The 26,212-nt window shown below is 39.6% G+C and overlaps 1 protein-coding gene across 1 annotated transcript in view; it reads left to right on the forward strand.

Moving 5' to 3' along the window:
* Positions 1–4,891: 4,891 nt before the first annotated feature.
* GABBR2 (gamma-aminobutyric acid type B receptor subunit 2) overlaps positions 4,892–26,212 on the forward strand; it is a 431,294-nt gene continuing 409,973 nt past the window's right edge. The window contains exon 1 of the mRNA XM_062567958.1: positions 4,892–5,206. Coding sequence (XP_062423942.1) covers positions 4,892–5,206 — 315 coding nt within the window. The remainder of the gene's footprint in view (positions 5,207–26,212) is intronic.

Raw genomic sequence — 26,212 nt, forward strand, 5'->3', positions numbered from 1 at the left:
GTGTCTTTACAACTATCTTTTGTTCTTATGGTCAATAGTTTTCTTTTAATCATTTCTCTGATCTCTTAGGCTCTGATCCTTACAGTACTTGGAGAAAGACAGGTTTATTTTATACTCTCTCAGATTCCTTTTATTGAACTCGTTAGTGCTTTTGTTCACCTGTTAGCTGCAACTGTGTTGAGTTTATGGAACCACAAATCAAAACTCGGTGTCTGCATGACAGAGTTGTTAGAACCCCAGCAAGATTTTGTTTCTGCCTTGCCTTCATGCCTTTCAATTGAATTACGTTAATAAGTTAGTGAAAACCTAACAATTAAAATTGCAGACAAAATTTTTGTTGACCTCTGAGAATATTCTTAGGTTTGGAAGTTCAAGATTTTATCAGTAGGTGATGGTATGCAGGTGAAATTTAGTAAATGGATATAATTTTCCTTATTCAGCACTTTTTTTAAAGAAAGTACTTATTCTTTGTGCTTATAGTTGCATGAAACAGCATTTTTCTCATATACAAGTAAACTTACAGGCTTGAGTTGAATATTTGCTAGACAAACACAGTACATTCAGTGACTGCTTTTTAAATGAATGTGAGTAACAGCACCAGCTTGCTGTTCCTATTATATACAATCAAACTTTAATGGATGTTTAAAACTGTTGATCTTATGTTTCTCATTTTTCACCTCCTTCCTTTCCTTCTTCTCAGCTCACTAAAATTGCATGAAGGTCTGGCTTCCCGTTCAAAGGGTGAAGGACTCAGTCAGGCATCCAATTGCCAAGGAACAATTTCAGCCTGTTCCCTTTGCAGGAGTTTGGCACTGCCTGCTGAGGAACAGATGGCAGAGTTTGGACTCCTCCACAGTGGAGAAGAGGCTGGGTGTCTCAGAGAGGAAAAATTGAAGGACTTAGTCGCAAATCAATACTCCACCTGGTCTGGCTTCATAAGATTCTCTTGAAAAAGAGTGTTTCCACAAAGTTCAAAACAAGGACTGATAAGAGTCCTGTTTTTTAGTACTCATCTTACCTTTATTTAGAGCCATGCTCTTCTTTTCCCCTCTAACACTAACCATATGAAGAAACCATAAAAGCAGAACGTGCAACTCAAGATTGTTGACAACTTTATCTTAGAAAATTTCAGCAGTGTTTAGAGCACTGTGTAAGTTCATAATGAAGGCAAATCTTGATTGTGCTGACAAGTTAGCTGACACAGGTGAAAAAAGTCTTCGGGGGCAAGAGAAAAGGCTAACCCAACTTCCTCTTCCTTGCCCGAGCAGTGGTGGCTTGGTTTGAATTAGAGCAGTCCAGCATACTTTCACTTCCCCTTGGCTGGGGAAATCAATTGGGTATGTATAGGCACTACTAAATTACTATACTAAGATCAACAGTATTCAATCTATTTTTGAATCCATTACTCACTGACATTTATATGAATAGACAAAGCCTGGACCAGTCCTAGTCAGCATTGGCAGGAATGACGTGGCTGCAGATAACATACTTCTAAATGCTTCTAGGATTTCCAGAGTTTCCTGACCGATGCTCTGAAGGTATTTAATTTGCGGCTGAAGAGAAAGTGATTAAGGACTAATAGCAGTACAGATATTTGGATCTGAAAGCCATGGACGGAGGGTTAAACAAATCTTCCAAGGAATATACAGGGGGAAAAATGTTAGTTATGCATACACTTTGAGAAAACTGAACAATAACTAAGCTAAATTAGAAATAACAAGAAGATACTTGATATAATTGTTGTTTCTGAAATATTGTTGAAGGATTGACATAATTGCAGTGCTGAAGTGACTGGGTAACACAGGACAGGAGACATTTGATTCTAGAGCCAAGAGAACAGGATTTACAATGCTGATTAATGGTTATTTTAACCAGCAAAGTTGAAACAGATAAAAAAGATGTCTAATGTAGACCACCAAAAAAGAATATAAAGCATATATGCATAACAGATAGAGGACATATGTTACTTCAGAGGATTTAATCTGAGAGGATGCACTTTGCAGATTACATGGTGGCAAAACATGCTGGGTATTTCTAAGGAAAAATAGGAGGTAGTTGGGCAGCAAGTTGTATCTAACAAAAAAAAAAGCTTGGAACAATTTTATATTTCCTTTTATTAAAAATTAGTTGTTAGGTGACTATAGTTGATCAAAGCCTGGTCCCATCTGTTATGCATAAACAGAGGATAGGACATACAAAAGCAGTAATTTCCCAGTTCTGATAACAGCAAAGAAGCTGGATCTGTAAAATATAACAAGATCATGTTATGTATATGTACATATACATATGTATATGTATAAATCATAGTGAAAATGTATGTGTACATTAAAAACATCGCTAGGATTGCAAATTAAGTATTTAAAAATGTATTAAAGTTGTTAAATCTAAATTTAGCTTCAGTGCATCTACATTACAATATTATCTTTAATTACATGACCATAAACTATTCCTTGCGTTTTGTGAAAGATACGGAAACTCTCTTTTCCATTGCTGCATCACTGAGTATACAGGGAGGCTTCTTAGAGGCTTTTTAAAAATGTTCAATATATGGCTTATTTACCTCCCCGTATTAAGTCCCCAGCCTGAAGAAATGTTTTCTTATTTTTTTTTATGGACTTTGAATGCTATAGTATTTTAGTACTTTCGAAACATTTGTTACTCTCTCTTCACAATGTGCCTCTAAAGCAAAGAGAACATAGAAACACATATGATGAACATATAGGAACATAGGAGAACATACACGATTGAGAACATAGAAACAAAAAGATTAAGGTCAGAAGGGCTGTCCCCAGGTTTTAGGCACTCAATTTTGTGGCTAATGTGTCCTCTGTGAAGACCCTCTTGAGACTGGAATACTCTCCTGAGGGTCCCTTATTTCAAGAAGTAAGATAGATCCCATTTGATCTTTCAGATTAGGAACACTGGAACAGCAATAGGAAGTAGTAGAGCTCATGTACTCAGTACTTATGTACTCACGACTACTCATGTATTCATGTATTCATATAGAGCTCAGTACTTTCCCTTATAAAGATTTTTTCCGATGTATGTGATATAAATTAGACGTTCTTTATTGAACATCTTGATCTTCAAATTTTTGCTGTAAGTAACTTCAGGAATAGAATGAATGTTTATTAAAAGTGAGGTTCTAAAGCAAATTTAACCAATGCTTTGTTTTTTCCCAATATGCACGTCTTGAAATATGCTGCAACCTGAGTTGCAACCTGAGCTTCCTAGGTTTTCTCAGTAGGTTTTAAAGTCCGGTGGTTGAGGGACATTGCAAGACATAGTCAAGGATGGGCAGTATGAAAGTGTTTGCCAGGAGCAGGGGACTTATGCCTGGGAGCCTGGGAGCAAGGCAGACGGCCTTCGCAAAAGTGGAATGTATTCCACATATGTGCAGATGTGGAGGTAACTAGGAAAGAGCTGCATACTGTGAGTACAGGGCTGGAGAGGGCTCGTCTCCTCCAGGTTCTGGTAACAGAACTGAGGCAACCCTCTCGCAGCTCTGCAGAACTCTAAATTCTGCTGCAACATTCAATTGTTTTAATCATAAGCTGCAGGTGTGGAAAAATGAATGGGGTGTTCATTTGTTGTGTCCAGCAAACCAGTAAAATTTACAGGAGGGGGAAGGGAGAGAATTAAATAATACGTTCTGCCTTCTGCCTTGCAAAATGCCCAGCTCCTATGCACTGATGAGTTGTCACAGCCCAGAGTGCACGTGTGTGTGTGTGTGTGTGTGTGTGCATGCGCGCGCGTGTGCAGCTACTCGAGGTGCAACGCTCGAGCGTTTGCATGTCTGGGGTGGGGGCGAGGGAAGGCTATGGATGCGGAGCGTGTGGGGAGCTGGGGACTGTATGTTCACCTGCATAGGGCTGCGCATGTCAGTGTGTGTGGGAGGGTCTGGCTCTCGTATGCGCGCGCGGGCAGGACCGCGCGGGAGCAGTTGCGTCTCGGCGCTAGGGCAGCGCGAGGTGGTTTGCGCGGCACCGCGTAGCTAGACCGCGCAGTGGTATTCACGGCTGTGCCGCCTTGCCGCCACAGGGAGGCGGGCCCGCGGAGGGGCAGGAGCGACAGAAACACCTCCTCGCTGCCGCACCTGCCGTGCTGAAGCCCTCACCTGAAGGCCGCCGGCGACCCGCGGGCACTACGCGCTGATGTTGTAAGAACTGCCCCGTCCGCCGCCCTCCCGCCACGGTGCCCCTTCGCCGACTGCACCAGCCTCGCCACCCCGGCTCCTTCGCAGCCCCCGAAGGACAGTCACAGGCAGCCCCTGCTCCAGTGGAGCTCCCCGCGCCCGCGGCGCTGTCCGACCAGCGGCGGTTCTCAGGAATGCGGCGCTAGCACCGCCGCCCCGGCTCGGCCCGCTCACCTCCTCCGCCTGCCCGTCCCCAGGGGGGGCTTTTTCCTTTTCCGCGTTTTCTCCTGGAGCATCATTTTTTTCTCCTGGAGGAGAAGAGGGGGGAGGGAGGTGTTCACTGAGGGCAGCTGGGGTCCCCCAGCACTCCGTCCTTCGAGGGGAGAGCAGCTGGGAAGCAGAGGCAGGTGTGGTCTCTTGCTGTGTTGCCAGCGAGAGAGGAGAGGAGCAGAGCAGTGGGGAGCGTGTGTGGAAGGGTTATTTATTTATTTATTACTGCTGGTGATAGCAGTTGGCAGACCTGGGAAGGAGCAGGCGCCATTGCCAGAAGGATTATTGCGGAGGGAGGGGGGAAGGGGGGAGGGGAGAGAAAAGCCCCAGGCTCCCGGGGAGCAGGGAAAGGCGGCTCTCTCCCCTCTCGCCTTGACTCCTGCTGCTGGGGGATGCTCCCGGAGTGAGAGGGACTCGGCTACCTCCCGCCGTTCTGCCCGTCCCCCAGCTACCAGCCGTGCTCCTCCTCCTCCCCCATCCGGCACTATGCATCCCTCTCGGCGGAGACCGGCCGCTGCCACCTCCAGCCCTGCCATGCTACTGCTGCTCCTCTGCCTGGGCTGGGCGCCGCCGGGCTGGGGCTGGCCGCGGGGCAGCGCCCGGGGGGCGGCCGGGCTGCCCCCCAACGCCACCAAGCCGATATCCATCATGGGCTTGATGCCGCTCAGCCCGTCCGAGGAGGACCAGAAGAGCAAGATCGGTCGGGGGGTGCTGCCCGCCGTGCAGCTGGCCATGGATCAGATCCGCAACGAGTCCCTGCTCAACCCCTATTTCCTGGACCTGCGGCTATACGACACGGAGGTAGGGACCGCCGCGGGGCCGCACACCGCGCTCTCTGCCGGGCGCAGCAGGGGCGCCGGCCGCCCAGCGCCGGGTGCGGCGGGTACAAGGGCACCGCGGACGCGGGCCGGGGCTGCGGCCGAGCCCGCAGTGCCAGCGGGGGCCTGTGCAGCTGGCGGGCGCGGAGGAGCCTGGCGCGACATGGGTGGCGGCGGAGCTGGCTGGCCGTATCCTGCTCGCGGCGCACACCCGGAGCGGCGCCGTGGCCGCCGCCTCTCAGCCCCGCGGACACTCTGCCGGGGACTGTTGGGCCCTGGCAGGTGTCAGGGTGCTGCGTTGTCTCCCGGCTTGGAGAGACGCCCTTGGCGTGCGTGTGCATCAGTGAGAGGTAGACTGGCTTTCAGCGGCGGTCCCTCGCTAAGCACAACTGCGGCTGTAGTCGTCTCCTGGCCTCTATTTATTAAGCAACAGATGTACGTCAATTACTTTATTTTCCCTCTCTTTCAATGAGAACTCGCTGCGGTCTGGATTGATGAAATGCAGCGCTGGGAAGCGAACGGCAGTGGATGTAGCTGTAGCTTAAGGAGAAGGTGGAGAAGGAGCTCGCAGGGGCTTGGCAGGCTTCCCCTCCTGATTGCGAGGCAAGAGCGGGCCTGGATGCCCTCCCAGGGGTGCGCGGGGCCGGGCTGTGCGGGCTGCGCGGACTGCGGGGCCGCGCCCACCCGCCCGGGAGCGCGACGGAGCGGAGCGGTGTCGTGCGGAGGCGCTCCTCCGAAAGAGTTAAATCTGCGGTCCCTCTCCCCGATGTGTGCCAGCACCCTGCGAGATGCCTTGCACCGCACGCGCTGCCTGTGGTCGGCGAGAGGCTGAGAAAAGCCGACCCCCCACCCCCACCCGTGGAGCTTCATTGGGGAAATCTTTCTTCTACCTGTTAGAAAGTGAGGAGGAGGTTTTATTAAGTTGGTTGCCACCATCAGCTACCCCCAGCTGCATTTCGCTTTGGTCACAACTTCAGTAAGCGTGTGTTTGCAGAGGAATACATGCTGATTCAATATTGAGCGTTTCCTGAAGATGGCAGTCACTTCTTGTGTAACGCTAGTGTCTGCTGTGCATTTCCAAGACAACCTCGATACAGCAAATGACTGCTGAAAATCTTCTGGCTGCAATTTAAGGAAGCCCCTGTCTTCTCCCCTTCGATTCTCAAAACCAGAGGGGAGCAAACTGAGAGCAACAGGCTGTACTGCTGCTTGGTAGTGTCTCTGCTCTCTCCTCCCCCCAAATATTACAAAGGCCTCTCATCCTAGGGTGGCTGCTTTTATCTACAGAGGTAGTCATAGTATTTTTTCAGATAGCTTTCAATGAAAGTGCATGGAGAGCAATATTGCTGAGGACATCTGTTAGGAGAAAACATGCTGCCATAGTGTTTTGTTGTGTGAACACGACTAATGTATTAAAAGGGATTACAGCGAAGATCAGCCTAGAGTTGTTGTTTTCCTTAAAAAAAAATCCCAGGGAACTCTGCAATCATAATGAAGAGAATTATGGGGAATTTTCTGAATGACAATACCTATTTCATAAAGTATCTGTTACAAAAAAATCACAGTTCTACTAATTTTATTTTCATTACAGTATTCTACTTTAAATTCATCCCTCATATGGAATTGTTACAAAAATAATATATGCATAGGAAGTAGAGATGCCTAGGCAAGGTCTTTGTTCTTCATACAGAAACATCATAATCGATAAAGTGCTGTACTTTATTGCAGTCAAAATATTTTGAAACTGTTGATACAGATTTCAGGTTCTGAACTAGGTAGTTAGTATTAAAATATTTAGAAAAAAACGTTCTATTTCTTCTGGACTGAGTATCAGTTTCTAAAAAAAAAAAGCATTTTCACTGTTTTGTGCTCTAGGGATGTAAAGAATTGGGATCATGTTGCCAGCTTGCTTTGTAGCTTTGAATGCTTTTAAGCAATTAATAAGTGGGTGGTTATAGAATGCTAAGTCAGGCAAATGTATATATTTGGAGTGTACTTGGATCATTTTTGTGTACTTAATAGTGACAAACAAATAACTTGGTGTTCATGAAGAGTGTTAGATTGCACCAGAACACAGTGGATTAATGGCTGGAACTGCCATTAAACACATAATAGCAGTGCAAATTTTTTTCACTCTGTCCAGACATTATCTTATTTCTTCTGTGCACTTACAGTAGCAGAAGGGTAGATCACTCAGCATGCCTGCTTGGTCATCAGCCTGTTTTCTGAGATTGCCAATAGATAAATATGCCTGAAGACCTGGATCCTAATCATTGCATAATCACAGACCAACGAGTAGTCTTCCCTTTCAGGATGGCATAGTTGCTTGTGACATTATCTGCTCTTCAAGAGAGAATGTGAAAGTTTAACTTCCTGGAATTTTTGAATATCTTAAGGAATAGTTGTAATATTAATAACAATGATATAATGCTTAGGAAACGTATGGCAGTGATTCAGATATTTCAATATATCTATCTCATAGATATATCTCATATATCTCATGTCTTTCTAAAATTTCATTTTAAGTTATAATTTGCTGTTTGCATTGCATCTTTAATATTTTACTTACAAGCTTATGAAAAATAATTACTGAAGTAATAAAACTAGTTTTTTAAATTTGTATTCAGATAGTTTTTTGGTGAAGTTAAACTGAATATTTTTTATCTGATATTTCTAATTTGTAAAAGGAGGCATAAGAATGCCTTTACTTTCTGACCAACTGTATAAATCTTTGTAATCTGCTTTCTAAGCCAGGCTGTCATTTCTCAGCACTTGGACTTGCTAGCCTCTGAACACATGAGCAGCAACTCCAGTCTTTATCAAAACATTTAAGCTGAATTAAACACATACTTTATTACATTACTTTATTACTAGCGGTGATTCTGTGAAATGTCTTCTATGCAAAATATAACCACAACTTACAATGAATAAGGCTTAAGTCTTCAGTATTTTGGGTTGTTAAATGTGTCTAGAGCTTGATGCTGATCCAGCTTAATGAACTTCTTTTGCTAGCCAGTGGGCATTTGTGTATCTACATGGGCATTCATTTATAAGCTTACGGAATAAAATAAAGTTCAGGTGTAAAAACTGGTAGAACTCTGGTTTAAGTTAGTGACTTAAGTTAGTCCTACTCATTTCAATGCAAGCAGAAGTAAACTCTGAATGAGGCTCAAAAATTAGGCAAAAATTCACAGTTATGGTATTTTAGAAATAAGAGAAACTATAAAGTGAGTAAAAAAGTATTATCCAGAGCCAGCTGAAATTAATGGCAGTAATTCACTGATTCCAACAACCCTAGGACCAGGTTCCAGAAATTAAGGGCACTTGACAGTTTATGGCTTTGGAGAAATATTGATGCTATATTTCCTCTTTTTTCCTGTCCTTATGATTAGAACTGTTTTGCTGAAAATACAAAGAAAATTTTTGTAAGATAGTAAAATAAAAAGCTATGTCATTTTAAATGTCATTTTAAATTGCATATAAATCAGCAAAGATGATTCCACACACGGGAAGCACCCTGACACACATTTGTTGGAGGAAAAAACTAGCAAAATATCCCTAAAATAAAGGAATTAAACATTCCAGTAGATAAAGTTATGGATTTCAACACTATTTATTTTGTAGCAGGCAAAAGCTGTCCATGGAAATTTTAGAGGAAGCGGCATAGTGGAAGAAGACAAGGGCTTTAATGGAAGTTGGATATCTGCCCTTCTGCATCTGGATATCTTTCCTTGAATGAGGAATGTATTTTCTGCCTTCTTGCAAGATCAGTGCTGTAAATGTTGTTGAATAGGTTGAATATTTGAAATCTAAACATGTAAAGTCACAAAGACTGGGAATGCAAGTTAGAATTCTGTCACTTTGGTTCTGAAGTTCAAAATGACTCCTGACAAGCTGAAAAAGTCTTCCAGAAATAAGTGGTATTATCACAATCAGAGAAGAATATTCATAGTATAGAGAGCAAGTTATTTTGTTTTCTCTAATAACTGCAAGTAATCTTGATATAATCTCCTTTTTCAGTAATAATTCACTTTAACATGTTTGAATAGCATGTTGACATAGAAGGGTGAGATCTGAAACATACACAGGACTCCTATTCTAAAATTAAGTAGAAAGTGCCCTGCCTAATTTATCTGACCAGAAGGTACAATCTAAGTATGTTACAAATAGATCTTCTATTTATTTTACTTTTTTACTGAAACGTTTTCTGTATTCTCAGCAAAACCCTCCTCTTTTGAAGTTTAAGGAAATTGTATGGGCTATGCACCAATCTGGCTAACCCTACTAGCTATTCTAAATTAAAAAAAAACGCTCAGCTTCCAAATAAAGATGCCTTTTGCAGAAAGGACAGTCAAGAATAGAGTTGACTAAGTTGACTCGTAAGTTACATCTTGCCCCTACAACCTGAAGTAGAAGTCACATTTGCTCTAAGGACAGTAAATATAATTTAGCAAAGAGAGAGACAGTTGATGTCAGTAGTACAAAATAGGGCATCTAGCCATGAAAGTGGAGAATGGAGTGTTTAGCAGCACTTGTTATTCCTCAGAGGAGGACAAGCAGCCAGTGGTTGCATTCTGACAAACTCTGCTGAAGGGTTGAGCAAGTTGAGTGAGGCAGTGCAAAAATAGAAATGACATGGTGTATTGTTAGACTTTTTGTCTTAGGAGACCTGGACTTAAGACCTTCTGATAGCAACTGGATTTGTGCCTGGAGGTATGCTTAACCCGGTATGCTTTGACAAGTTAAAACCACGTCAATACTCTGGGGGTGAGCCCTGACACACTTCCTTTGTACATGGGTAACCCCCTAAGCTGAACCTTGAGTTCCCTCAAAAGCCTCTAGCTCCTCTAAGATCAGACTACTGGAGCATGTTTTATCTTAAATCTGCAGCCAGTGTAAAAAATTCCTCATCCTGCCTGCCAGAAAGAGGACCACATCTTAGATGAGCAGCAGTTCTTCGAGCCAGCACCTTTTAGCCTGGATTTGCACCTACCTTCAAATGCAGAGGCAGCAAAAGCTCTGTGGGCTTGATAGACCACAGAGATCAAACCAATTTAATATACAGTATGAATGTAGCCTGGGTTTCCCATATCCTTTGAGAATGTTATAGCTAGTAATTTTTCCTGAAGCTCTCTTTATGTTTCTAAAGTAGTACTCACAGTGGGAAAGATAAGGAGTTGTCCTGAGCATCTGTTTCTAAAAATGGCGGTCAACTGAATACGAGGGAGATGTCCAGGACTAAAAGAAGGTCCAATTTACAAGAGACTAAACTAACAGCCATATTTTCCTGTATAATGATACAGATGATGTTGTCTGTCATATGTTAGAGCGGTTGGGTAATTTCTTATTTTTAAATATTACCATGTGCTTGTACTTCCTGATATATGCAAAGAGCATAGACATTAAGCTGAAAGTACATTTGTGTTGTCACATGCATGGATCAATGGCTATTCTGGTGACAAGAAGAACACAGCTTTTTCTATTTGGAATGAACATATATTTTTTTAGATAGTCAATATACCTTTTGGCTTTCATATAATATGGCTCCACTTGAGGCAAACTCTTTTTGCTTTAAAGTTTTGTAAACTTGGAAGAAATCATCTAAAAGTTAAGTGTTTATGTTAATTCTATGCTGGCTTTTCAACTGATGCTAAGATGTGGGTGGGGAGATGAGAAAAATCATGCATTCACGGCACCCACTCCTCCGGGTGTGGATTCTAGACCTGCAGAATGTACATCCTCTAAATATCTCTGCAAAGAGAGAAAAAGCCAATATGCCACTCTGGCATATGTCTTGTAATTTCTTATAGAATTTATCCCATACATGCTGCAAAACACGCTGCTATGGAATCTTTTGATTGAAATACCAAACACACTCTGTCAGCAGGGAAAAGTAATTTTTTAAATAAATCCAGGAAGGAATTTCCATTTCCAGTTGAAGGAGAAGGAGAAGGAAGGCACTCTTCTCCAAAACAAGCATTGATCAAAGTGAATCACTTGAACTTATGGAAAAGATGGGGTATAATGTCCTTGTGATAACTGTGAAGAAAATATTTGCAATAGAAAAAAGGAGAGGAAAGAGCTGTAAGAGGTACAGTTAATGACTGCATTCATACACAAAGCTGTCAATATAGTATTTATTTTAATTGAATACATGCATGTATTTGGGGTGGCAGCATAAATAGCATCACATGTTAAGGCTACAGAACACTGTCTCACATGAATGATTTGAAAGCATTTGAAAGTTGTTTGAGGAAATTGTGGAAGCTGGGAACCAAACTTCTTTTGCAGAACTTAAGTGGAGGCTAGGCCATTTCAAATATCCATTGCTATCATAGGAAAGCAGATGCTTTTTCTTAGGAAAGGTGGAACCATTGCACCCAGAGCTCTGGCTCAGAGAATCATGTGGTGGAAGGAAGTGAACAGGAAAACCCACCCTGTGATCCATTTCAGCTCGACTAATTTTTGGAGCAGCTGGAGCTGGCAGAGGAGTGTATTGAGGCCAGTCATCACTGGTGTGACAGAATCCTGCAGAGATATGGGTTGATATGCAGCAGCCCTGTATATTTCTGGAGCTTGATATCAAGCTGAGAGGGACAATATAAATACATTACATTATTTATTTATTTTTGTACTAGGAATCCTGGAACTAAATTAGTAATGGAGCCTGAAAACTTGAGGAGCCAGACATACTGTTGCCTGATTTGTGGGTCAAGCTGAGCTAGAAGAGATATTTGCAGTACTTTCGTGTTTCCCTGGCTCCATCAGTAATGAACCACTAGCCTGACTTCTGAAGCAAGCTGGTTCAGCCTCAACATTGCTCTAATTTAAATACAGAAACTAGTGCCCTAAGAATAACTGGAATGTATTTTCAGTCATACTGTGTTTTCCCTTTGCCATGCCACCTGTACTTTTGAGATGACGGTCTTCTTTGCTAGACAGAATCTTCTATTTGCAGATGATTTTACTATGGATAAGATCTGCTGGTGGCCTCTTTTTACTGGCTGGATATAAACACGACATACAGACTGACAAGGAATATGTTTTTTTCTTGTGACAGAATAAACAATCTCATCTCCAAGTCAGTGCTTTATGTCCAATTTGAGTCTCGTTAGTTTTTCATTATGGTAAGCTTTTAGTTCTGACAATTTTATCTATAGTATTTTCCAAATAGGCATTCTCAAATATGAAAATGGAAGCTAACAAATTAAGGGTAAACTTCTACCTTCTCACTGAAAGTAATAGCCACAGAGCTCTTAAAATGTAAGGGCTAATTCACCTGGGCTGCCTAAATTGTTACTGAGGCTCCTGGAAGATGAAGGCCCTAATGGACTAATTGCTTTAAAGTGAACAAAATGAGTTTGAGGATTAGAAAACTTTGGTCTCCTACTATGGCCACTGTATTTCTTGTAAAGAATTAACATGTTCTAAGATCATAGAACCATTATAATTATTCAGTTCTTATAATATAGGACATATATTTTTCCTAGAGATGTCTGCCTATTCCAATAAGTACTTTAAAAAGCTCTCAGATCTTGTCTTCAGGATCCTAAGTGATAGAGAACTTTTTTCCTCTCTGGAAAACATATACTTGATACTTGTTATGACCTCCACAGAATTTCCTCCTAGTTAGTTGACACAAAACTGGAAATCACCAGAACATTCATTTAACAAGATGGGCTATGCAAGATGACCAAAACTTTCTGACTATTTTTAGGTATCCAAGGTAACCAGTCTCATAAAAGAGCTTTATTGGATTAGATCCTGTTGGAATCTAAAGTCGTCTTCCCTTGTGGAGAGAGTCACAGACCATAAGTGAGAACTTGTTAACTTGGTTTTGGCAAGCTGAATCTACTGAATTCATGTGCTTTTTCACTGACTAGCTAGTTCTCAAGACCATTTTTGTGATTCTTGTCTGAACTTTATTTTCTTCTTTACGTCTGTGTTTCCTGTAAGACCATTTTGCCACAGTTCCCATTAGAAGAACTTACTCTGATTACCTGCTTATCTAGTCATTTCTAAAATCTCACTTTTTCTGATTAAAGACTCACTACCACATACCTTTAAAAGAAGACAGTTGTTAACCTTTTGTTTTCTTAAAGTAGTAACTTTAATTTTGATATCATTTACCTAAAGTAGGTCTCAGTTTCTGCTTCAGTGTCACTGATCTACAAAATTACGTGCAGATCTATACATGCAGTAGGTGTCCTAGTAACCATTTTACATCCAAAACCTTCAGGGAAAAGTAGTATGAGGCCCCTTTTGAGATGTTAATTAACTTCCTTTTCACTGTTCACTGCTCCTGCCTTCACAGGGAATTTATTGTCTTTCTAGCAAAGAACACATAGTAGGTATCTTTATTTATAATTCTTACTCTAGATAAAGAAAAAGTTTTTGACAGATTAACACTCAGTTTGGTACATCATGTAAGATGTAATATTTTTCCAGCATTGTGATTTTCAGACATTTATTCCTATAGATCTTACCACCACCATATAAAAATGCTTTAGTATACACATACAATATAAAAATATTAAACTTTGCATTTCTGTGAGGTCTTTCATATGATTCTGACATATTGCTAAAATACCTTGGGTTTGCTCTCTGCTCCCCCCTGTGAATTTGGAGGGCTCTAAAAATCTGTAGCTCACAGGAGGTTAATGAAGGCAGAGACGACCTTCCTCTTTTTTCCCCTCCACTTTCTGCCTTTCTAAAAATTATAAGCAGGAATAAATTCCATACTGTTGGTAAGAATCTGATCTAGAGGGATAGGATAGTGGCAGGAAGACACAAATTAAATTACAATAGTGCTAACTACAAGACAAAGATATATAAAGAATTTTGGCATTGCTTATCTTTAAACTTAGCCAAGCTTCCCTCTGCTAATCATTTCTTGCTATAAAGAGTGCTAATAATATCATCTCCAGATCACTTCTTAAAAAAAAACCAGAGTTTCAAGTTAAGTGCCTGAACTGAAGACTTGTCTTTCCAAAGCACTGAGTGATTTGCAGTTTCTATCAACATCTGTGGGAACTGCTGGATGCTTAGCGCTTCAGAAAGCCAGCCCACCTATGAAAAAGCAATGTGCTTTCACGAGCAAGAGACCTAGAAGTGCCACTTTTAATTAAGAACAAAAGCATTCATAGATACTTACTTTAAACTTTGAAATTCCCTGGCTGAATAAAATGCTGATTTTTCTCAGCCTTTGAGATATAAATCCTTTCAGGATCTGTGTCAACATTATCAGAATTATATATATTTTAACATTAGAATATTGCATCTCAAAGATCTTGTGGCTGATAAATAGGCAAGGTATAGGAATTTCTATAAATCAGGCATAGTTATTTTTGAAAATTAACACATACCTTCCAAATTTCTATTTCCATAGGAAGTAGTGGATTTGACCTTGGCAAAAATTACAGCGTGTGTGATATAAATAAAAGGAGTGACACTACAGGAGTACTTTGTTTCTGTGGCCTTGTTGCTCAAACCAGGTCTATATGGCAGGCACAATTATGGCCGCAATGGTGTCAAGAAGTGTTATCTTAATGTCAGCAGAAGCCCTAGTGCAGTTGTGGCAGTAAAGAGCAACAACAGCAGCAGCCTCAGTAGTATTGTTTTGGTTTTTTTTGTAGCGGCTGGAAACCCATGTTTCGTATCAGGTCCAGACAGCAAGTACTCTTTTAACTTCCCTAATAAAGGGTATTTCATTTAATGCGAATGATTTACTGAATGGTAGAAATAGGTTTTCTTTGACCAGTGAGTTCAGAAGTTTGCTATTTTTAGAATTCCATTTTTCATTCCAGATTTCTATAGAATCAGTTGTAGATTAAGCCACCTCTGAACCTTAAACAAGGTAGACTGAGCTTCTTTGATTTCTTGGCCATTATACATTCCTGCAATGTTTTTGTGAATCTTTCACAGTTTGTAGTCTTTGTTCACAAAGTGCTACCACTAGAATTTAACATATTACTTAAGGAATAATCTCATTGATTGATGCTCTATATACTAGTAATATTATCTCTTTACTTCAAGCCTGCTGTTCAGAAGGGAGGAGATTAATTTGATCTTCGTGCTGCAGTGCTTGGGAAGAGGGAAAGGAAGCAGATAGATGAGAGTTTCAGGCTACTTATGAAGAGCGAGACACTGTGATTTGTGGCAAAAACTAATTTTCATTTGCTTTTTTCAGGTCAGTCTCTCTAGCCTCTAGCAAATCTGCTCAGCCTTTGCAGGCCAGGGGGAAGTATGTAGCCCAGTTGTTTGGGTAATGCTGTAAGTAGTTTTAGCCAAATAGCCAGGCTACTTAAAAAGCTGAGACACGTTAGAGCAGACAACCATGTTTCAATATTGGAGTCATTCTTGACATAGATAGAAGATCAGTCTTGATGTAAGAACAGGAATTACCATGCAAAATAAATCATAATAGATTTCAATGTATTACCAAGGTTTCTTGGTGAGTGCTCTATTCTCTAATTATACTTCACAGTTAAGTAGCAAGGGCTGCGTGAGAGAAGAGGGGTCAATGATAACTTACTTTAAAACTGACATTTGAGGTTGGGATGAGAATATCCTATAAATGTTAGTAAGTGTTACTCAAGAGGGAAGAAGTTTGCATGTGAGAGGCATGAAGTGACATATATCTTAACTATATAGCCAACTTTAAACACAGGTACCACAGTTAGAGTCAATCTTTTACATAAACTAATAACTCTTAAGAGTTATGGTTCAGAAATACTGATCAGGGGACTGAGAACTCAATTTAAAATGCTTTAAACACGGAGGATGAAGTGATAGAGAAAACAACACAAAAAATATATCCTATTGCCTTTGGAATGTATTAACCCATAGGCAATAGACTTAAATACACTTTACATTTTTTAAGTTCTTGAGGACTGTGCTTCTACAAGGGCTTTTTTCCCTCTCTGAAAATAACTCAGTTTTCTGTGAAGGTGTAACAAATGAGACGCCAACAGTGAGTCATACAGTCACCACTTGTGTCCTCAGGCTTGAAGTTGGCTATGGCAAAAACCTCTAGTGATCATTACTGTGCTGAAGAACAAGTATCTTGTTTTGGTAAAACTTTGTAGAACAGTGAGAAGGTAGGGTTTAAAATGAAACAGCCTTCATATTCTGTCCCTGAAATCAAAGTTAAGATTTAATACTATTACATATATTATAATTGTACTATTACATGTATGATAACTGTGGAAAATTGGCCTCAAATTTGAGAAATACATTTGAGGTAACAGTTAATTGATTTATCAGACTAGCATTTCACAACTGTTATATTTCACTGGTAAATTCTGAGGGTATAGAATAAACTCATCTGAAAAACTCAATCTTTGATCATGTGACAAAGGCTTTATAGGTATCTACCTCAGAAGATATTACTGAGTACCTGAATATTACAGCTGTATGATCAATCACGTATTTCCTTTGTCACCATTGCCAATAGACACTAATGCATCATATTTGCTTTATTTATCAAAATGAAAACTCGTTGACATGTTTTAACACATGTATTGTTGCATTAATACTAGCAATAAAAATACTTCTATATCTGAAACAATCTTCTAGTTAGATAGCTAAATATTTCTGTGAGGAAGCAAAATTAAGCAAGAAATTACATGAGGCTGCACTAGTATGTTATCTTATTTGTTCCTTTGCCAGTTGTAGATTAAATGCAGCACAGCTGAGGAGACCCAAAAGTAGCACAAGCAGAAAAAAAATAGTCTAGATTGAGGCAGATTGTGTATCTATAGGATGAGGTGATGCTCCCTAGAACATGTGTAATTAAAATGTATGTCCATCCATATGGTACTTAAAAGGAGTTTCATAGCCTTTTATACACCATTTCTCTCGTGGGAGTTTTGAGCCATTGTCCTGATAGCTAAGGTGAAGGTGGAATGAAGAGTAGTGGCAGATTTGTTTTTTTAAAACATGGAGGAAGAGATTCAAAACACATTTTTCTTTTTTGTTGCAAGACAAAAAAAAGAAACAGGAGCCAAAGCTATGACTCCTGGAGCTCTGTTTCCTGGTTAGTAAATGAAAAGATTTAGACATAGATAGAGTAGTTCAGAGCACCTGGACTGCTGAAGTTTGGCAGCACAAATGCCTTCCCTTTCCCTCTCCTCCTCACCTTTAACGTGGTCAATACTGAAATAATACTGCTAAGGAAGGCTGGTCCAAGGACTATTCACCAATAAAATCCTATTTAAGCCTCTAAGAAAAGAATTAAATAGGATTTAAGCAATATATTGGCTTATATTGGCCCTCTGTTCAGGAAAAAAATGTCACTGTGGATTTAAAAATGTTTAACAAACACGTTTTCAATAATCAAGTTGCAGAATCATAAGAATCAGAAATAAAAAATATCTATTAGCCATTGTGTTAAATTGTCGTTATGCAGGACTTTGCTACCAGTGTGTGCCATCTACTTTGCGTTTTGCTCAGGTATTTTTCAAATTTTCTGAATTCTGATCATGAATTTTGACCCTGCTGCATTTGATTTGGGTTTAGTTTATGCAGGTAGAAAAGTAAGTTCTGCTTCCTCAAACACAGGGCTCTGTACAGCCATGCTGCACTGTGGCTATAGGCAGTGGTGACGAAGGAAAACAAGGAACATGCAACAGGTATTTCTGTTTTGCCTTGTGTTTGTGCCCAAGAATGGATGGAGGGGAATAATTATTAGCTGAGTTCTGCTCTTCCCTGTCCAGTTCAGCACAAGTGAGCTGGCATAAGAGTTAACTGTGGACAGTTAGTAATAATTTGAGCATAACTCTTCCTTGAGGCTAATCCCTGGGGTCAGGGCAGACATTATTGCTTTTTTGTTCAATATCATTTTGCTCTCTTTACTTTTATTTATCTTTTTACTTTCATGCCCTTCTGTCACACAATATATAGATTGCAATTATAAATTAGGATGTTTATAATTAGACTTCATTGAGAATTTTTCTTCAGAAGCTTTTTAGTTGCACATCACTTCAAAATAATTTATTGATCTGAAAATATTTTAGAACACTGTGTTTTACAAATTTAAAATAAAAAAATCCTATCTTGTGCAGCAAATGAAATCTTAGCATTGAAATGTCAGCTATTCATAAAATAAATTGCCAAGCTCTGAACATACTATTTGAATTTAGATTTATATCATATTTAGTTTTCTGTCTGTGAGCCATTCCATTTGTTTCTCTATCAGATTACTGAGTCATGAAAACTATTGAGGTTTTGGGGTTCTGTTCAGGCCTGGCACAGGGGGTTTCTTCTGAAATCCAAGAATTCCCACAAGAGAACAAATAAATTTGCCATTCAGCTGTATATGTAATGACATTGAATACCCTAAAAACAGTTTTTTTCTTCTTGGACAAACAAGCATTTCCTGGAGAGGGCAAAGTCTCTTCCTCTCTCTATGTGTGGGCTTGGCTCTTCTGTTTACCTTCCCTGCCTATGGCAGCATCCCAGTGGGTATGAGAGCATTTCTGTCCATGGGTGGGATGGAGAGAGTTGGCTGCTCAAATGGAAGGAAGGCATGATAAGAGATGGCTACTTGCACAAAGGTGGAGGGCATTGCTGCTGAGAAGGATGCACAGATGGTGGTCCTTGCGTGCAGAGCAAGGCAGGCTGCATCTCCCAGGGAACAAGGGTGAAGATGTTTCTGTGATGTGGTGCTCCCATATGTATTGCCTTCTTGGCCTGGCGAGTTTTGGTCATTCTGCAGCAAATGACCAGCATTAGAATATTCTCTGCATTTCTTTATAGGCAGCATTCTTTCCATCCTATAGCTTGAAATATTACTTGGACAACTATAAATAGTATAACAGAATTACTTAGCTGGTCAAGATAGTATCTCAAATGCCTGCACATGAGAGGAACGTACTGAATTTTGTATATGCCCCAAACTTACATTGATTGTAACAGAAGCGTGGAGATGCTGAGAAAAGTAGAATCAGGCATAGGACGTAACTTTGAGCTGATACAGCTTTTGGACTGAAATATATAAGGTATTATCAATATGCAGGCTAGCATAATCTCAGGTCTATGTGAAGTTGAATGAATATGTGATAGGTACAAGGCAAAACAAACTAAAGCAATCTTCTTACTCAAAGATATACAGAAAGCTGAAAATAAGTGTTCAGTATAGTATCACTTTGATCAGTCGCTAGAGTATCCATTTTAAAGGAATTATACTATTTTGTTTCTTGATTTGTCAACTACGGATGAGTATTTCTGCTACAAAAATGTTTGAAATGACATGTTTAAAATTAGATTTGTCAGAGCAATTTGTCTAGAGATTATTCTTGTGAAGTATTGATTCACAGCACTGCTGTGAGCAGGATTACTGTCCAAATTGGAAAAGCCAGCTGTAGGGAGGTCTTTATCCTTTAATAACAATTAGCTCCTTTCTTAGAGGGACACAGCTGACTGAGGCAAAGGAAAGCTGCAAAATGTCAGGCAGCTAGAAAAGCTGAGGCCTGTTCTTTTGGGATGAAGACAACAGGGGAACGGAAGAAAAACAAAGAAAAACACCAAGAAAGATGGTTTTCTGGAACTGGAAACTGGATGTTCTAGTCCTGTTTATGTTGCTGATAATCAGGTGTTCTGAAGAACAGGGTCGTACTCGCCTCCTCCTCCTTGGGCTTTCACCTGCCAGCTGCCTAATTGATCAGAGAAACCTAACAGCAGGTGTATTGCCTGCTATTCATTTAGCCCTGCAACATTTATACAGGCATTCATGGATTTTGAAGGACTATGAACTCCAGGTATCATTCCATGATACTCAGGTAAATGTTAGTTGTATAGTATTTGAGCCTCATCTGTGATCACACTTTCTTAAGCTTGCAACTGAATCCCTTGCACAGGCTTGTAAATCCTGCTCTACTAAAATATAGTAAATGTGGTTGTTTGTAAAAGCTTGTACTGTCAGGTGGACGATAGAATGATTTGCAGTTCAACTTTATGTTACTGGTGCTAGAAGTAGGAATAAAGGCTATAAATAAAGAGGGATTGCCAAACATCTATGTTTCTTCAAATTTTTTGGAGGTGCCTGGTGAGTGTTCCCTAGCTGAATAACTTGCTGAGTTGTTCTGTTCTTCCATACTATCTTCTGTGTCTTGTTCTTTCTGCTTTCTCTGGTAGCAGCTCTTATTTCACCTTTTATTTCTGCTGTTGTGTCAGTAGAAGTGAGGCCAATGCTGTGCCACTGGAGCAAAGAATCAGACTGTACAAAGCGTTGCTTTCTGATTAGGTGAAAAATTAAGAAGTGGTAAAAGATGAGGATTCTGAGGATCTAGATGTAGAGAGTAGTGAGGGGAAATCTATAGTTGTAATACTTTTAAATTTGAGAAGAGCTGTGTTTTCTGCCTTCTCTTTTAAGACTGAGGCATCTCTGTATCTTCTTTGTAGAAATCATGAAAGTTAATTTTTATGGCTTTTCTTTTAAGCTGGACAAACTCTTTGTGACAAAGTCAAGTAGAGAGACTCACATGTCAGTATGATCTGGGAGTGTAAACATGTACTTTAACTCAAGGGCAGCAGTGATTTGAACATCTATCTCCCACATCTAAGGCAGGTTGTAGGGCGGATGCCTTCAGACTCGTACGCACTTCTGTGCATATATGCATATACACTCCTCAGACAATATTAGACTACTTAATAATTTGGAGATACAAAGTAGTATATCAAACATTTGTTTATCTATAATCCTTTAAACATAGACTGTACTGTTACGATTAAGTTATTAAAATTAGGCATTATTACACTAATAACAGTTGCATTGAACTTTATAATGGGAAGAAGGTATTATTATGTGTTTTTCTGAGGCTCTAGAAAATTATACAAGGGAGAAGTTTTAATGATTTTAATTGTGCATTTGATTCCTCAGCACTTGCGTGTAATTTTTGAAGTGCTTTAAACATGACTAGTGTGATCTCATGTGCTATAAAGTTACTTGAAGATAGCTTCTATGTTTAATAATGTAACACAGATGTATATATGCATTAAGAAAATTTCTGGTTTTTTTAATACATTTAATACAACTTATTCTTTTATTTAATCATTCACAGTCCCTCACTGGAAATACAATTATGGATACACAATCCTGAAAAATACATGTTTTGCTTTCTAGTGTAAAAAAAGACAAAGATATGCAGTAACATTTCAGCTTAAGTAACTGGAAATTTAATGCTAACAGTAGGTTTTGACATAAAAGGCTGATGAGTGCATACTGTGGTAGGTGGCTCTAATTAGCATATACCACCTGTTTTTCTTCTATAAGCTGAAGGCCTAGTCCAGTCATTGAAGCCTAATGTATAGCTTGGCTTCTCCTTGGAGTCTATAGTTGATGAAAAGTGCAGATGTGAGATTATGTGGGCAGGAATTAAAACCTGCTAGCGTTTGCTCATACAGAGTGTTTTTAATCCTGCTTCACTGGAGTTGGGGGAGGTTTGCAGGTTTTGTCTATTTTGTTTATTGCATTTACATAGTTTTTTAATTCTAGGAGTAACTCCAAAGTATTTTTCACCACATAAATGTTCCATAGATTTTGAATTGTAGAACTTCAGGTACGTTGCACTGACGTATGCATTTTTGAGTTTAAATATAATAGTAGTCTGTAATTCTCTGAATTAGTCCCTGGAAAAAGACACATCATAACAACTTGTAAGAGATTAACACAATGTAGAATATTAAGATTTCTGATGTCCCTTCCTGATTCTGAGAACAGTGCGGTCTAGAATTTTAAATATTGAATACAGACAAGCTGCAGAGGTCCTTGGACTTAGTAGCCTCTGAGCAGTTATATGAGAAAGTTGATCCTGTTTTATTAGGGTTGTAAGCAGAGATCTGCCATAAATGGCACATCTGTATATAAACTTTCAATTAAACTTTTTGAAGAGAAAACACTTTCAACTAATTTTTATTTCTACTTTTACTTCAACTACTTAAACTTTTCTTATTCCAGAATGTGAATGGTAACTACTAAGCAAAAGAAGCTTTCTTGCAGTTTCACAAGAACTGTCTGAATTTTTTATGTTAAATGAAGCTATTCCCACAGGAGGCTTTGAGGAAAAAATTTTCCAGTGGAGTACTTTATAATTTGGTGACCAGGACACTGTTCTGAGAACTGAATGCATTCTTTGACTGATTTCTTTTAGGTCTCCTCTGATTTTACATACACACCTAACTACCATGTTGTTCATTCCTTAGAAGTGTGAATCCCTTGACCTTGTATGAAAGAGCACTTCTGTGTTGTAAAAAATCATTAAACATTCAGTGAGGTGGAGACCAAGTGAGTGAAAGTGATCTTCAAGTTTGGTAGATGACCATTCATCATCAAAATGGTATATCTGTGTCTGTGATGTTTAATTACTGATACCAGAAAAACACTGTCAATAGTACAGACATTACCCTCTTTCCTAGTCACCCCAAGTAAGGACACCTTGAGGAGGTGTTGGAGGTACTCTTCCTCTAGCTGAAACAGTGCTGAACTTCATTCTTGGGAGCCCTGATTCCTGAGCTGCTTGGTAAATGATGTGAGAAGGTGGAAAAACTGCTGCAGATTTTGAATCTAACCATGGAGCATTTTTTTTACTGCTGTAGGTATTCCATTGAGATTTTTAATGAGGTGTGGGAGGGTGAGGTTATAATTGAGCTGTCTGCATATCAGTTTTTCTGTCTTTCAGTTTGGCAGCTGGAGCTTCTCCTACTGAATCCTTAGGGTTACCAGGTTGGTCGATTCTTACATACTTAGGCGAATCTAGAAATTCTTCTACTGATGGGTAGAGAATATATTTTGGTCCTTCCAAGTTCTTATTCTGTTCTTATTTAGTTTTCTGTGAGTTAGTAGCCAGTCCAAGGACTGTGCTTTGCTTAGCAATGGTTTTGAAAGAAGACATTCAGATGCTGTAACTGGGACATGGCTTAAGTATACAAATAGGCTTAACTCAGATTGTCCTTAGACTGTTTGATGGCATTTAACGGAGTCTATCGTAAAGTCTGTCTCTAACAGAGATAATATAACACATTCTGTTCTGAATTAAATGTTGGTTGTTTTTTCTTTGGTTAAAAAAAAATAGTTCTTTTGTAATGGAATGACATGATAGCATGATAACTGTGTGCCAGCTTATTTAAGGCATACCTTTATATGCTTATTAAAACAAAACAAAAAACAGACAGCAATGGAACAGTGACAGAAAGTGATATTGATAACTATTTCCACAGCAAAAAGTTTAGTGTTTTATTATCCTACCTAAATAAGAAAGAATTTGTGCTTCAGGCTTAGGATACAGCGAACTGAATCATTACACTAAGCTTGTTGAAGTGTATGTGTACAGAACTTCCTGCTTAAAAGCAAGTAACGAATAGATACATAGGCAATTCCATTAACATACAATTATTACTAATTCATCAGAGTATTACTTCATACAGAAGGAAAAAAGAGCTATTAGGTTTCTTATGTGCAACTCATGCATGTGATCTGTAACTCCATTTTGTGCACTTTATCTTCTGTATGCAATGAAAGTAGTGCAGTCTGTAGGTCAGACTTCTGGGTGCCCACAAAGCTGTGAAAGAGAAACATGCAGTGATTCCTTACCTCCACCTCAGACTAGTTTCATGGACTGGTAACTGAGACACTGTTGAGGTGGAGGGATGTGGGTAAGAGAGTAGGGGTAACTGAACAAGGTCTTCTCCATCACTGGGAAAGCTATGCTGGGTACAGCCTGATCGGCATGCAGCCTGTTTGATCTTGGGCTCTGTGCCAGTGAGGAAGAGGAGGGGGTGTTTGATGGATCTCAATGAGAGCTGATAACACAGGAGAGATGTTTGGCATTGTGAAGTCAGAGGTGCTTCTAGGCTTGTTCAGAGCAGAAGGGCTTTGCTAGGGCTGGGATTCATCTGACCTGACTTTAGATGCCTCTGCTGTGGATATCTACCCTTTAGCTAGTGAGATGGGGCCCCCTGTACAGTCAAGAAGTAGGCACTTCTATAGGGAAAAAATCATCTGACCTATTTTAGGTGAGTATTTTAAGGTAAGAGGAATTGTAGCCTAAAGAAAGTTTGTTTTTTCTGTGATGTATAAAGGGAGCCTCTGCTGGCTAGTTTAGATGTAGGTTTCTCCATCAATACCGTGCAAGTTACATCCTACTTTTTACATTACAATTCTCGTAGATATCTAAAGCTGTTGTACCAATATACTTGCATTATTTTCAGATTTCAGTGGGATTTCAGCAGTCCAGTGAACTCGGTACCCACTATCCCTACTTCATCTTTATCAAACTTTGTTCTCTGGTATCTTGTATCTAGCCAGAAAACTAAGAAGCTAGGCCAGAAAAGCCATACCATGTGCTGGGTGCCTGAGAGGTGACAGTGCACTCACGAGCAGCAGACTGCAGGTGGAGTGAGGTTTCTCTATGCCACTCCTTTGGGGCACCCAGACCATGCATCGTGTGAACTGATGGGAGGGTTCTGTGGCTGTTCCATGGCTCATGTTCATGAACAGAAAGTTCTCCATTTATTGTGCTTTCTTTGGAATTTTGTGAGACTGGGGAAACATATTCTGGTTTCTGGCCTTATTTCTAACTTTTGTATAAGGAAAACGTTGTGACAGAACTGTTCCTTCAATCAAAGTGCAATTTCTTTCAAAATCACATGGACTGTGAAATCACATTACTGTCACCAAGCCTTAATTTCAGAAGTCAAAAAGAAAGATAGGTCAGATAGTTTTGGCATCACTTTTGAAATTACAAGTGCTCATACTATCCTTGCAAAATGAATTTCATTTGAGATAGCTGACATTTTTAAACTGTATTATGCATCATAATTCAAAATCAAAAGTCAAAACACCTGATTTTTTGAAGACTAAATATTTCAGTCAACACAAAGTGATTTTTTTCCACATTTTTTTTTCATGGAGAAATTCAGCATTTGGGATTTTCTGTTCTGAATAACACAAACTCTTTTCAAAATTCTTCACAAAATGGCATGTCGCTGTTCTGCAAAACTCTGCTCTTGTCAGTTCATGAATGTTTTATGTGTGTGGTAGTCTTTACAGATAAATATTTTTAAAATCTTTATTGTAAAAATCTTAAAATGTCCATTTTAGAATTCTAAAATGAAAATAGAGATCTGGCAGAGTAATCATATGCTGGAAGGGTTATATCCATTTAGTGCAATGGATAAGGTTCCTTTATTGCTGTTTGCTGTTCCGTTTGAATGAATGGAAGAAGCCTCTGGTGAATACCATTGCTTTTGGAGCAATTTACATGTTTCTGATTTGTGACTTGTGCAGAATTGTAAACTTCTACTAGGAATACCACCAGGGATATCCTCATTATATTGTCATTTTCAGACACATCTTGCAATTTTCTTAGCGTACATGGTAAAGCAATGATGAAACAATGCAGAGGTCTGCCTTGAAAGCAAGGTATTCCACTTAAAAAAAAAAAAAAAAAAAAAAAAAAAAAAAAAAAAAAAAAAAAAAAAAAAAAAAAAAAGGCTGTCATACCTAGCTGCAAATGATGATTCGTAGTTAATCTCATAAACTACTCTGAGAATGAAGGATTAGTAGACAGTTACTTAAGTGTCTGAAGAAATAAGCCAGGTTTCTCTCAAAGTAGCTAGTCAGATGATTACATTGATTTGAATAGCTTTAGTGAAAAATTATTACAGTTTTGCATTATAATTCAAGTGTGTTTCAGTTTCATATACTTTGTTCTAAGCATCCATTGATAGCATTTTCTTGTTTGACATAGAACTGACATAGAGTGTCAGTAAGTTCCACAAGTGTGCAGAAGGAATCTGGAATAATTGAGGAAAGAAGCTCTCTGAGACTGTTTATACCCAGTTCTTTGTTTATTCCTCAAATCTTCTGTGTCCACCATAGTCAAAGTACTCATTCTTGCTGTCTGTTTTCTCAGCTTGTGGTTTTTATCCTGGTTTCCTGCTGCAAGGGTCTTCTTGTTTGTAGTTAGTATATACATTATCCTTGCTCACA

This window comes from Rhea pennata, chromosome 2 (assembly GCF_028389875.1).
Source record: "Rhea pennata isolate bPtePen1 chromosome 2, bPtePen1.pri, whole genome shotgun sequence".
NCBI lineage: Eukaryota > Metazoa > Chordata > Aves > Rheiformes > Rheidae > Rhea > Rhea pennata.